The sequence below is a fragment of the Rhinoderma darwinii genome, chromosome 5, assembly GCF_050947455.1.
Source record: "Rhinoderma darwinii isolate aRhiDar2 chromosome 5, aRhiDar2.hap1, whole genome shotgun sequence".
Classification (NCBI taxonomy): Eukaryota; Metazoa; Chordata; class Amphibia; order Anura; family Rhinodermatidae; genus Rhinoderma; species Rhinoderma darwinii.
The window spans coordinates 329,917,351-329,931,757 of record NC_134691.1 but is presented as its reverse complement, the minus strand read 5'-3'; the positions used below and the strand labels follow the sequence as shown (position 1 = coordinate 329,931,757).

Sequence of the window (14,407 nt, the reverse complement as noted above, 5' to 3'; positions counted from 1 at the left end):
GTAATGAGCCGTGCACCTCTGTGGCTCCATCACATGACCAGGACAAAGTTTTACCTCCTGGAAATAAAGTTCCTAATGCATAAGAAATGGGTCATGGCATTGGCTTTATTAGAGGGATGACTCCTGTCTGAGCTTTCCAAAGTTTTTTTGTGTTTTCCATATAGAGACAGCCTCGTAGGTGCAGCCATCAACGTCCGCTCATTCCTGACACTGGGGGAAGTTACAATTCCTTGACTACTACCAACTATGCAAAAAGAACAAAAAGGACAGCATCCAAAGCCAAAGTCACAATAATATTCGTGGTGCAAGTCAAACTGGCCCCGACACAATATCCACCACAGAGTTAGGCCCCATGCACATGACCATAAAAAAACTCTGTAATTGCGGACCGCAATACGGTCCACAATTACAGACCCGCACGATTTTATTGCTATAGAAGAGTGTCCGTGCCGTAGAACCATGCCGGGAAATATGGAGCATGTTCTACTTTTTGTTTTTCGCGGGCCGTGCTCCCGTCACGGCACGAAAATGCGGCCCGCGGGTGTCTATGTGTGCATGAGGCCTAACAGAGAGCACTCACGTCTTGATGCAAAAGTATAATAATTTTAATCCAGTCGTTTAATCCAGTGGTTCCAAGGTTTCGGCTCAACCGTTTCTCTCAAGTGTTTGAGAAGGGCTGTTGAGCCGAAACGTTGCACAACCGGATTATAGTTGTTATACTTTTGTATCAAGACGTGAGTGCTCTTTGTTACTCTATTGGGACCTACCACCAATGATCCCTATGGCACATCTGATCCCTATGGCAGCATGTAATAAAAGTCTAATATGTGGAAAAATGAAGGAGTTGATAAGTTACAAATATTTACCCAAAAACACGAAATGTGTCTCCCTTAAAAATTGAATTCCTGAGTTTAGATCCTGATCACTACAGTTGCATGGCTACAAATAAGCACATTTATTACAGATATTGCTGAGCTGCATGTGCCATATCCTGTAACACAACGTTTCACTACTCCAGTCCTCAAGACCACCCACCCCAACAGGTCATGACTTGAGGATATCCCATGGAGAGAGCAGCTGTGGTGATGCTTGGTGCAATGATGCAGGACCAGCACCCTGTGTACGTGGGCCCTTTGGCAACAGTATCCCCCATCTACCCGAGTCCTTGGCTTAAAAAGCTCAGAACATGTCTTCCCATATTAGCATGGGCTTGCCAAGCCCAGTAGACCTTGAAATCTGCCCAGGTTAGGCCCCATGCACACGACCATAAAAATCGTCCGTAATTGCGGACAATAATTACGGTCTGCAATTACGGACCCATTCACTTTTATTATCTACGGACACCTTCCTGTATATTTATGGGAAGGTGTCCGTGCCGTAGAAACCTTCCGCAAAAGATAGGACATGTCCTATCTTTTGTTTTTTATGGACCGTGCTCCCAAACTTTAGGACTGTTCGCGGCCGGCCTTGCCCATAATTATAGACAGTGATTACGGGCACGGTCGTGTGCATGGGGCCTTAGTCTGCTGCGAACACTGGCCCTACACCCACAATAATTATTTGACCAGTGCAATACTAAGGAAATCCTGAAAATATGACGTATTGGGGATACTTGAAGACTGGGTTGGGAAACACTGCTCTAATAAAACCCAGCCATGGCTGTCGGGAAATGAGGTTTACGATTCTTTAAAAAAAGATCTTGCATTGTTCACCTTCCCTTTCAATTCAGACAAGTAGTGGATGTACTGTGGTAGATAAAAAAGTCTCATACCCCCTTCAGGGCCACGTTATGGGGAGGGCAAATGGGGCAAATACTCAGGAACCTCCACCATCTAGAGGCCTCCTCTAGCCTTGTTTAGGATGTTTCTTATTTTGGGCACTATATGATAACACTACATGGTTCTCTCATTATTGGACCGTTTTTGAAAGACCGCTGTTGTGGTAGTGCTACTCTTTGTAATATTTTTATATTTGTAACCGTATCATTTTGATCTTTCACTTGGGTCTTTTTTTTTCTCGGCTATCATAGTATCCCATGCAATCCTTCCAGTAGGCATAGGGAGCCCGCCGCACAATCTTTTGCCCATAGGCCTTCGCAGACCTTGAGCCGGCCCTACCCCCTATTACAGACTCAAATGAAAATTGTTGTTCCTGTTGGTATATTTGGGGAGCTTCATAAAGGGGCATTCATTTATTCAAACAACACTTTTTCCAATGTACTTACAGCACATCATAAAGCATAATTGATATTTGTGGCCCATGGGGCTGATGTTTTTTTTTTCTTTATTATTATTGTTTAACTATGTTTTCCCATAAGCAATATGTATCACCTATCCACAGGGTTACCTAGCCCCATATGTTACTGCGCATGCTCGGCCAACGCGCCATTAATTTTCTATGGAGCTGCCGGATGCCGAGCATGCGCAGGTAAGCCCGTTCCCAGGATGAGTGTGAGTCTCAGCCACCCCACCAATCACATATTTATTACCTATCATGTGGATAAGTGATAAACATTGATTATGGGAAAAGCCTTTTAAAGGGATTGTATGAATTCTATTGAATGAAGTGTAAAATCAACTATCATAGAGGCAAAGAAAACAGACATATGTTTATTAAGGGAGATTTATCAAAATTGGTGCAAAGGAAAGTGAAGCAGTTATTCATGGCAACCAATCAGATTTTAGCTCTTATTTCTTAAAGGCTTAATTTTGAATAAAGTTGAAACCTGATTGTTTATATTGGAAAATTGATTTCTATTAGCTCTAAGCAATGATTTATGGAACCCACAGGGGGATTTAAACCTAGAGACAGGTTAAGTCATAAATGGTAATGTGGTTCCAAGTGATAGGAACCTTCCCCCACATAATTAGCTTGATATGAGGGGCACCAAGGTATATACAAAATAGAAAATATATATGTTGGGCTGGATTCACAGCTGCGTCGGGTCATTCTGTTGTTCTGCTTCATCAGAGGAGCAGAACAAGGTAAAACCGGAACCGATTGTTCCGTTGCACCAAGAACACCACCGGCGGCCAATGGAACCCATTGACTTTAATAGGTCCCGTCAGCTTTCCTTCGGGGTGTGCTTGCTTTTACCGGATAATCTCAGCTGCCTCTGCGATGGAGGCCCCTAACGGAGCCTCCAACACAGATGTAATCAGAGCCTTAGGAACTAATTACAATAAAAATAATTATAATATAATAATAGCAATAATAGTATTACTAATAATATATAAAAAAAGAACAATAATAAAGGAAGCAAATAGTAATAATAATGCTAAAATAATAATAAAATAAATAATAATAATAATAATATAAATAATAATAAAGACAGTAAATAGTAATAATAATAATGCTAAAATAATAATAATATAAATAATAATAAAGACAGTAAATAGTAATAATAATAATGCTAAAATAATAATAATATAAATAGTACTAATAACAATATAAATAATAATAAAGACAGTAAATAATATACATGATAATAACATAAATAATATAATAATAAAGATAGTAATTATTTTAATGTTATATATACGTAAAAAAATATGATTTTATTATTATTCTTATTAATATTATTATGTTGCTATTATTAATAATAATAATATTAAAATAATAATAGTAATACAATAATAATAATAGTAATAACATCAATGTCATGATAACAATATATAAATAATAATAATAATAAAAAAAAATAATGACATGATCTAATATGATAATAGCCAAATAAAAATAATAATAATAGCTAAATAATATTAGTAAGAATATCAGCATACTAACAATGTATAAATAATAATGATAATAATCATCATAATAATTCTTAGATACTTTACTCCACTGTTGGATTCTAAACTTTATAACCCTTTACTTATTAATTCTGCCTACATATTCATTATACATCACATTTCCAAATTCTCTGACATCTCACACTCCCTTCATTTCATAACTTTCATTACATAATTTTTAGTCACATCACGAACCTAAAAAATAAAAATAATACTAAACAGTGTAAAAAAAAATACCCCATTGCAATAATTGCCCCTTTTTATCATCTTTAACCTATGAGAAATCCTCTCTGCATTTCCTATGGGAGCGGTTTCTGTGAAATAACTTTTTCGACTAAATTTAACTGTTGCAAAACTCTCCTCCCTTGTGGCTGACGTCACGTGGTCTTTGCATAATGAGAGTGGATAAGAGCTCTGCAGTGTTGGGATAATGATGATGTCTACCCATAGGGGATGAGTCACTATGGCCACTCCTTCTGCTCTACTTCTGCCTTCTGTTCTGATCTTTGTGTATAAAAGTTCCCTTGGAACTTGAGTCTGTCCAGCTCCGCCTTGTACAAGTCTTGGTGAGGCTCAGCCTGAAGTTCAGAGTCCAAGTTGTCTCCTACAGCCATGCAACTCTATGCTGCCCAGGTCCTAGCTGCTGCCACCCTGTTGGTGCATGCCATCGCCCAAGCCCAAGATGGAACATCTGCAGCAAGAAGTAAGAGGGATGGGGACATTCATTCATGGAGATGGGTGCAACCACACTTCTCCGCCTCTGCAGAAAAGGAAGTTTTGGGTTATTTGAAGCCTTCGATTACTTTTGCTTTCCTTCTAAATTTCTAGATACAAGGTTCCGGTCGTGCATGTACAGAAGCAGCAGAGCTGAACTTGTTACTTAACTTTTGCATGGATAATCACATAGTTCTGATAATTAATTTGCAATCTTACAGATAACCCTTCATGATATGTGTCAAATGATTCAGCTCTGCTACATCTGTAACAAGCCGAATATTCTGCATGGAGAATAGCACAGTGTGTGGATCTTTCCTGCGCTTCCATGTGTAAATATGAGACTGCTGGAAAACACATTCCTATCTTGGAATGCTTTACAATACTCAAGGGGAGGGGGAGGGGATAATTGGTTCGTCATGGAAGTCAAGAAGACATTTGTTGCTTATTTTTGATGCATTATTGTTAGTAAGGTTCGGGATCACGCAGTATAGTCACCATGTGGTTACTCTGTTTTGTAGCCAAAACCGGGATGACATCGAAAAAAGAAGGGGGGGGGGTGTAATCCGAGTGTCCGTAATACGCTGCCCATAGTCTGATATGTGCTTGTACTGTACCTCAATGTGCCTGCGATTGTATATAGAGGTTTTTTTCTCACGGATTCATGTGTAATCTGTAAAAATGGTGGCATGTTTCTTCAGATGCATTATTACAGAGGTATTCTTGCCTAGGAGCGCTGCTTCAGGGAGAGAATACAATACTCACGGGGGCATCATATGGCAGCACATGTTTACACCACCAGTTTTCCATTCATTTTAATATCCCAAATAAGTGTGGACCCCAAATAAAAGTCAGTGAGAACCTCCCGATGAATTAGTAATTTGGTAGTCAGATTAGGATAATCCACAAACCATGCAGAGTTATATGATACTCAGCTCTGCTACATCCTGGAATGTAAACCTATCGTTTCTCCAGAATCCTGCGATAATGTTGGAGGCATAGGTTGCAGGATTGCCCAATGGACCCTTCTTTGTTTTCTGTCTGAGAATGTTGAGCAGCTGACTGTGCTCCGTCTGTGTACTACTATGACCTACAACCTCCTAAGAATTTGTGATCTCCTTGCAGATATGACCACATGTCTTCTTCCCATGGATGAAGGTACCTGCAAAGCATTGCTACCCCATTATTATTATGATCGATACACTCAGACGTGCCAGGAGTTCTTCTACGGAGGCTGCGGTGGAAATGATAACAACTTTGAGACCTTGGAGGACTGTGAAAAAATGTGCTGGAAAATCAAAAGTGAGTTGTTCGGGGGTGTCCCATTGACAGGCATACAAAACCGTAACCTTCTAACCTGCTTGGGCTACCTCTGCAGGGCTACCTACAAACCGTGAGGGCACCCTATGGAGTTTAGGATCTAGCAATCCATAAAGCACCATGTATCCATGTGTCTATCAACTGAACTTCTACTGCAGTTACCCCATCTCTATTTAACGACCTAACGCTGGAATTTTGGATACTATTGGTCGCATGGGTGTCATGGCTGGTCCCTGTTGCACAAATTTTATAAATGATCCTCTGTTTTGTTTGATGCTTTATGTTGGGTATTTTGGAGTTTTAAAGTTTTATACAGGGTTTGGTTGGTCCATCAGAAGATGATCCTCTTGGGGCCCCAAAATCTAACATGATAATGAAGTCCAACCAAAGCTGAGAGGGGAGCAGGTGACTTGCTGAAGAAGTTGATGATTAGTCACTCTGAAATAACCTAAACTGTGTTATTCAAACCCTTCTTTCATAAAGTTGAACTATTGGTCACCTGAATGATTTCCTCTGTTATGCCCAAAGTATTCTAGCACATGACTCGGTGGGGGGCTTCTAGCCTTTTAGTTGCCGAGATGAAAAGGAAATGGTGCCTCATCCCACCAAAAAAGTTGGAAAGGTTGGTCTAAAATTCTTGTCCCCAAGTCAGGGAGGGGTGCCGCCTTAGGCGAGGTCCTCACTTCATGGATGGGGCACTATTACATAGGTTTGAAATTTTCTTCTTTTGGCAGGGATTGATTTAATTTTTTCCCTATATCTATTCTTAAGTGCAGGGTTGACAACCGTCCATATTTTCCTAGACAATCAAGGACCGTCCATAAAAATAGGAGACTTTTGCCCAACGTAATAATAATTTAAAAAAAAACGTGATTTTGAGGTTGCTTATGAAGGTCACAGTGACGGTTCCTGTACTTCACAGTTTCTTTTCATCCTTCCCTTAATGGGGTTGTCTCGTTTGGACAATCCTGTTTTAAATTACTGGATTTCCTACCAGAAGGTAAATGGGGGTGAAGTTCATTTGTGGGAGCCCACAATATCCCCCTCTTCCTCCCTTCAATGTTAGCTGATGAAAATGCATTTTATTATTAAGGGTGCGCTAAAAAGGGCTTCAAGCTGAGTCTTGATGAACAAAAAATGCTTTTCGCAATCTATAGACTTTAGGGGCATTCGGCTGGATCAGTCAACAATTGTCAGGTCTCCATGGCCTTTAGATTGCAGTAGATCGTTCCAGCCAAATTTGATTGGGGTAAATATTGATTGGATGTGTTTCTTGAAGATCATTCGAGCATTTATGTTTATGAAAAAAATATTTCAATCGACAGCCAAGACCTTAGAAGAAGAGGATGAGTTGGGTGAGGTCTAAAGCACTCGATGATACCCAACTTTTATGCTAAGTTGAAGCATTTGTAATAGGGCTAATGGTAGGAGAACAAAAACTTTAATGGAATGGTTGGCCGGTGGATCATGACGTCATGCTGGAGCTGTCAGCATATGTCATGTACCGGTAGTTGGGTTCTTCTAAAAATCCCAGATGTCAAGTGACCTCCTGATCCCTTTTCTGCTTCTTGCCATGCTTCTACATCAGTCTGTTTTAATTATGCATTTCCATGTTATTTTTTTTATTAAGATCATGATGTATCCACTGACCTATAACTTTTTTTGATTACAATTATAGAAGTCCCCAAAATTTGCAGAATGGAGCCCGAAGCGGGCCGTTGCCGGGCCTTCCTAAAGCGCTTTGCTTTCAACCTGGAGACCATGAAGTGTGAAAAGTTTATTTTTAGTGGTTGTTATGGAAACGATAATAATTTCAGAGATGAAGCATCTTGTCATGAGACCTGTGCTCCCAAGCGAAGTAAGTGATGTCACTCCGCGGTATCGTCCTGTCCTAAAAAAACAGGGTTACTCTATATAACATAATACTATGTAACGTGTACAACCTAATACAATTATTAGAATTTTAGAAATAGGTAAAATAATGAAAAAAATCTATTAAAACGTAGAACAAAATATTTAAAAGAAATAAAAAATACCAGAATATAAAGATAATGATTGCAAGCAAAAAAAATAAAATTACTTAAAATATGGCGGCATTTCCAAAAATTCCAAACCATTTTTTTTATTAAGTCTTTAAAATAGCCCTTGTGTTTGCTATTTGGCCCAAGAAGAGAGTCCAAACTCATTGTGGCCCCTAATTTTCATTGGTCGGTAGTCACCTGTGCGTCAACCTTTCTACCATAAATGAGATGGGAGAGGAGATGGGGGTTGTTGTAAACAGGAGCTATCCTCTCTTATCCCGGGATGGGGACTGTGGTGGACCAAGCAGCAAAATAAGGGCAACGGTTTAATTTTTTAGCTTTTTTTCTCTCAAGGGGCCAAGCCTTCATTACATATAATCCTGATAATTAATTAATGTTTGGCTAAAATAATAATTAAAATCCTATCTATGGAAGTCAAGGGGGGGGGGGGTCATGGAACCCTTACTTGTGGAACTGGGGTCAAGTAAAATTATATTACCGTACTTTGTCTACAGCCATAGATTGATACATGTACAAACAGGGTGTACGGTTACATTTATGGTAAGAATTCCAGTAGAAATATTATAGTCATTATGGGTAATTCTGTGGTCTAATAATTGGAAACAATCAGCAGGGAGCATTTACTTGGTGGTGGTGTTCTTACTATCATTGTGCTTTTATAAGTTGTAGTGCATTTGATCTATCTATCTATCTATCTATCTATCTATCTATCCCATATATATATATATATATATATCTGTTATACACAATATTAATTTGGGGTTACTTAGGGCTTATGGACATCATGAAGAGGGGCACCCAACTTGGGAGCCCCACTTTATGAGCCAAAGTAGAGAGCCTCTAACAAGCAGCACTTACTCTCGTAGACCCGATCCGTCCTTGTATTATATGGACGGCCATTCATTATTAAGGCAGCATTTCCCCTGTAGTGGCCGCCGCAGGGAATTTAAGCAGCCGGGGGTAACTTCCACTGCCAAAACTCCTGGTGATAATATTTGTATACATGCTGACGGATGATGTTTTTTAATATCATTGTTTCACATCCTTTGTATTATAAAATGATTGACCAAACAGATTATTTTGTATTTCTTTGTTGATACAACTTATACGACACACTTCATTAGGGTTTGTATCTAACACCACTTCTAGTTTAGTGTAGGCAGTCGCCATATACTTAAGTACCATGAAAAAGTTGGTACAACCAGTAGTCCGAATGCCATCTAAGCAGCCAGCCGCAAAGGGGCCATGAGGGCAATGTTGCCTATTATTCTCACTAAGGATCAGCTAAGCATTGTATCTGCACAGCTCAATAGGTGAGAAATATTTTTGTATTGATTTCTTTTTGGGGGCCATCTATAATGATTACCTCACTCTCAACATATTTTTTTAATAGACAATCAGGCCAATATATTATTGTACGGGGTCCCCAAACATATGGACAAGCCTCATATCTGTTTATGTTGGAAACCTTTCTATGGGGCAAGCCATGCTGACAGTTTCCATCTACTGCAGATTATAACCAAACTTGTGAAGATCTAGATATATAATGTTTCTATAGCAAATTCCATTTCCTTTCACTAAGAAATACTCCTTCAAACCAGTGCATCAATAGGGTGCCATAATGAAAACTGGAACACCTAAAATCCCCCCCCCCCCTACCAAAATGACAGATTGGTGACCTGTAAGAGGGTGTGATATCGGTCAATAAACATCGGTGGGGATTTCACACTCTTTGTGATAAGCAGAGCCAAGAGGGATCCAGGGTATACATTGGGATTATAATGTAGTCCGAAGGAGTATACAGGGTGGGCCATTTATATGGATACACCTAAATAAAATGGGAATGGTTGGTGATATTAACTTCCTGTTTGTGGCACATTAGTATATGGGAGGGAGGAAACTTTTCAAGCTGGGTGTTGACCATGGCGGCCATTTTGAAGTCGGCCATTTTGTATCCAACTTTAGTTTTTTCAATGGGAAGAGGGCCATGTGACACATAAAACTTATCGAGAATTTCACAAGAAAAACAATGGTGTGCTTGGTTCCATTGAGCTGACTTTCATTTTATTTTATTTGGAGTTCCACTTTAAGGCAGCCACTGCATATGCTCACTATTATGTATGCATCATTCTGGATCCCTCAATAACATATCTGCCAGAGTTATGAGCATATAACGGGTATTATTGCATTATCTAGATTGAGATTGTGACACATCCACTAGATTTGTTGCGTTGCTTGGACAATATCATTTATTATTGTGTAGAAGATTTGGCGAACATTTCTCCTGCACGCTACAGTCTTGGTAAATAAGTCTTATTGACTTAAGTCTTGTTCACATAATTTGCCAGTAGAAATATTTATCATGCATGAGTAATTGTCTAAAGAAGATATTACTCAGTCTATAGTCACCCGCAGAGTGAGAAGAAAGATTACAGAAAATGTAGATGTATTACTTGTCTTATAAAATATATGAAAAATATTTTAAGGAATCAAAACTTCTGCAATTTCTAATAATATTTACGCCTACTTAATCATTATTTAGTGAAATTTTACTTAAAGGGTAACTAAACATTCAACAAACTTCTGACATGTCATAGTGACGTGTCAGAAGTTTTGATAGGTGGGGTCCGGGCACTGAGACCCCCCACCGATCGCTAAAACGAAGCAGTGGAAGCGCTCGTGTGAGCGCTGATCCGCTACGTTTCTATTTGGCTTTTCTTGGAAAGCCGATGTAGCGGTGTAGGGGCTCATAGACTTTCTATTCAGTCCGTACACCAACTGCTCGGCTTTCCAAGAAAAGCCGAATAGAAAGCAAGCGGCTCAGCGCTCATTTTAGCGATTGGTGGGGCTGAACGCTTAGTTACCTTTTAAAGGGGTTGTCTGGTTTTTAAAGCCCATTATTAGAAAATTCTATTTAAGACCCTCAACTTTTAGGCTACAAAGAGCGTCTCTCCCTTTGGAAGACCTGGCATGTCCATGTATTACACAGACAGTCCACTTGTTTCATTGGGAACTGTGTAATACTTTCTTTTCCCTGTGGCGGTGCTGCAGGGAAACGGAATACTTGCTGATTGTCCCAGCAGGGCATCCTGTGATTGTCAGGGACTCTTCTAACAGAAATAGTTTGACCAAAATGGACAAATCCTTTTAAAGGGGTTTTCCCATCTTAAACATGTATGGCATATTCCCAGGATATGCCATACATGTCTAATAGATGCAAATCTCTGCCAATGACTGACACATCCAGGCAGAGCATCAGCGCAGAGGTGGCCTGGAGTTTCGAAATATAGCCAAGCTCACTGAGCTACGTTGTTTCCATAACTCCCATAGAAGTGATTGGTAGTTACGGAAACAACAAAGCACAATATGCCATATTTGTATAAGATGGGAATGCCCCTTTAAGAAGAAACTATTGTTTTTATGTTCCTTCTTGTGTTTTATGTTTTTATCTTTGTATTTTTTATACTTCATTTCAGATAGAGAGAGAGAGATAGACGGATAGATAGATAGATAGATGGATAGATAGATAGATAGATAGATAGATAGATAGATAGATAGATAGATAGATAGATAGATAGATAGATAGATAGATAGATAGATAGATAGATAGATAGATAGATAGATAGATATGTGATAGATAGATAGATAGATAGATAGATAGATAGATAGATAGATAGAGGATAGATAGATAGATAGATAGATATGAGATAGATAGATACGAGATAGATAGATACGAGATAGATAGATACGAGATAGATAGATAGATAGATATGAGATAGATAGATACGAGATAGATAGATAGATAGATATGAGATAGATAGATAGATAGATAGATAGATAGATAGATAGATAGATAGATACATACATACGAGATCGATAGATAGATAGATAGATACGAGATAGATAGATAGATATGAGATAGATAGATAGATATGAGATAGATAGATAGATAGATAGATAGATAGATAGATAGATAGATAGATAGATAGATTTCCTTTCACATTTTCTGTTCTTTCTGCACTCGTGCTTTTTATTATAGTAGCTGTTTGGTTTTGTGTTTATAGATGCTCCCAGCTTCTGCTATAGCACAAAGGATGAGGGATCATGCTCTGCTTCTGTAACCCGCTATTATTTCAACATTGAATCCAAATCCTGTGAAGAGTTTACATACACTGGTTGTGGAGGGAACTCCAACAACTTTGTCAGGATTGAAGATTGTAATAAAGTGTGCAAGAAAGGTGTGTGCGGAGATTTAACCAAAATTGTTTAGGGTTTAAAAAAAAAGAGAGCAGAAAAGGTTCAAATAATTTGGTTTAATTGCAAAAATTAGGATGTAGCATCAATGATTCATAATCAAAATATAAATTTGAGATCTACAAAATAAAAGAAAAATATATTTTCTCAGAATGATTCCGAATTTTAATTGGAAAGTTTTTTTGAATTTTCTTAAATTAATGGTATTTGTAAGGCCAGGATCACACACAGTTTGATGCAGTTGTGGATCCAAAAGGAAATGTCTATAGAAAAGACTGGTGTTCACTCCTGTGTTCGGTTATAATAACTGAGCCAAAAACTGCATCAAAACTGCATGTGTGATCCTGGCCGAAGTCAAATTATCACCGCCAAGGCAGAAAATGTAGTTTTTTTAAATCTGTAAATTGATACATTTTACGTATTTGCAATAATACATTTTCTGAAAATGAATGTAAACAATTCTAATTTAATTAATTAAAAAAAACAGGAAAATAAATTAAAAAAAAATAATGATATGCAGCTGAACCAAGTTTACCCCCATTTTTCTGCTTTCATAAGAATCACTACTAGACCACATTAACATATATTACACCAAATATTATCCTAGTTTATTTCTTTATTTTTTTTATTTTTTTTATTTTTTATACAAAATAATCTCTTATGTTAAAATATATATTTATATATTTTAATTTATTTTTTTTATTTTAAACCAGGGCCGGATTTATAGCTAGAGAGAGCATTAGGCTTGTGTCTAAGGAGCCTAATTTTAAGGGCTCCTCATTCACGTTGTCACAATTTGAAATTATATGAAATTTTTGAGATTTTTCTTATAGTTACAATAACTGAAATGCCAAGTTTAGTGTCTCTAACCATATAAATCCAGAGCAAAATTTTTATATATGTTAAATTTTTTTAATAATACATTGTTATGTCATATATCTGATAACCGGCATGAAACAAAATAAAAGTGTAAAATAAAAAACAATCGAAAAATACAAAACAAAAATTGAAAATATGTTCCCTAATTTTATCAATTATTATTGATTTTTAGGAAATAAAAAGCCAAGGAATAGGAATCGCATTCGCAAGCTGAAGACGCAATCTTGAGTGATGAACGGGGAAGATAACACTTTAATAGGTTCATATTAATGCACTTTCTGTCTTTCTTGAGACTATTTGGATACATCTGCCGGAGAAGAGCGTGCATATTGTTGCAATAAATCCAAAATTGGAACATTGTATTTCCACGTACTATTTTGCAGTTCTAAGCAGTAAAGTATTTTTGCAAAATTTTTTTATAATTAATTTGTTGGGATTTTAAGTAAACGAAAGCACACCTACGTCCTACTGATACTGCAGTGTATAATGTGAAATTAAAAGCCAAGTAAATCTCTATATAGTGTGTCATATACCCGTCTTTTGGCCTTGCCACTAGAGGGCAGTGTTAATAATACATTTCCTTGGATGAGTAAACGGTTACACTTACGATTTGGGCAGTACGGATCTCCAGGCCTCTAAAACTGTACACAATTAAATCCGGCCCTGCAAATTTAATCAACTTTTGTTGCTAATATTTAATTTTAGTTCAAATTTGCCAATCAAAAAATTCAAAAAATTCTCCAGAAGTTGTATTATTTACAATACTGTCATAATACGCCTCATCTGGACGGATCAATAGGGCAATGATCTGGGTATATATACACACGTCCAGGTCTATTTTGAACTGGCTTGAGTGTTTGGATTCTAACACCGGCCCTGTGGCTATGAGTCCCAGCGGTATACTATGTGCTCTAAAAAAAAAATATTCATTTTTGAACATTTTTGTATGTAGTAAAATACTGATATTTTAAGTTTTGGATAAAATTCAATACTTCACATAACCAAAAACAACAGCACTTTTGGGTTATGTTTTTTTTTTTAAATATATATTTGTACATCTGTATATATACTTTACACTATAGGGCTGGATGGGTTTACATTCAATTGAATGTTTATGTTTTGTATATTAAAACAAAATAAAATATTTTTTTCTGATGAAATTTTTTTTTCCGATGATCAAAATTAAGAAAAAAAAAATTCCAATGTCAAACATGTAATAATATTAAACATGCCTAATTCATATGGTAAATACTTTTTTATTTTTCCTATATTTTATTATATTGTTTTTGACTGGCCGGAGCTTAGGCCTCTGTTCAATGTCGCCCCCTGCTGGTTAATGCTTTTTGTATAATGCCAAAAGGATAATCAGAAGAGACGTAACTACACTGAGCACATTACAAGCCCACT

The 14,407-nt window shown here is 37.5% G+C and overlaps 1 protein-coding gene across 1 annotated transcript; it reads left to right on the top strand.

Moving 5' to 3' along the window:
• The first annotated feature begins 4,249 nt into the window (after positions 1 to 4,249).
• On the top strand, positions 4,250 to 13,400 carry TFPI2 (tissue factor pathway inhibitor 2). The gene is made up of 5 exons (XM_075828755.1): positions 4,250 to 4,494; positions 5,631 to 5,807; positions 7,504 to 7,683; positions 11,932 to 12,105; positions 13,173 to 13,400. The coding sequence occupies exons 1-5, from the start codon at positions 4,404 to 4,406 to the stop codon at positions 13,226 to 13,228; spliced, it is 678 nt and encodes a 225-aa protein (XP_075684870.1). The 5' UTR covers positions 4,250 to 4,403; the 3' UTR covers positions 13,229 to 13,400.
• Positions 13,401 to 14,407: the final 1,007 nt, after the last annotated feature.

Coding starts and splice junctions, on each gene's coding strand:
- TFPI2 (XM_075828755.1), top strand. CDS start 4,404: ATGCAACTCTATGCTGCCCAGGTCCTAGCTGCTGCCACCCTGTTGGTG. Junction 5,808..7,503: donor AATGTGCTGGAAAATCAAAA/GTGAGTTGTTCG, acceptor TTACAATTATAG/AAGTCCCCAAAATTTGCAGA. Junction 7,684..11,931: donor GACCTGTGCTCCCAAGCGAA/GTAAGTGATGTC, acceptor TTGTGTTTATAG/ATGCTCCCAGCTTCTGCTAT.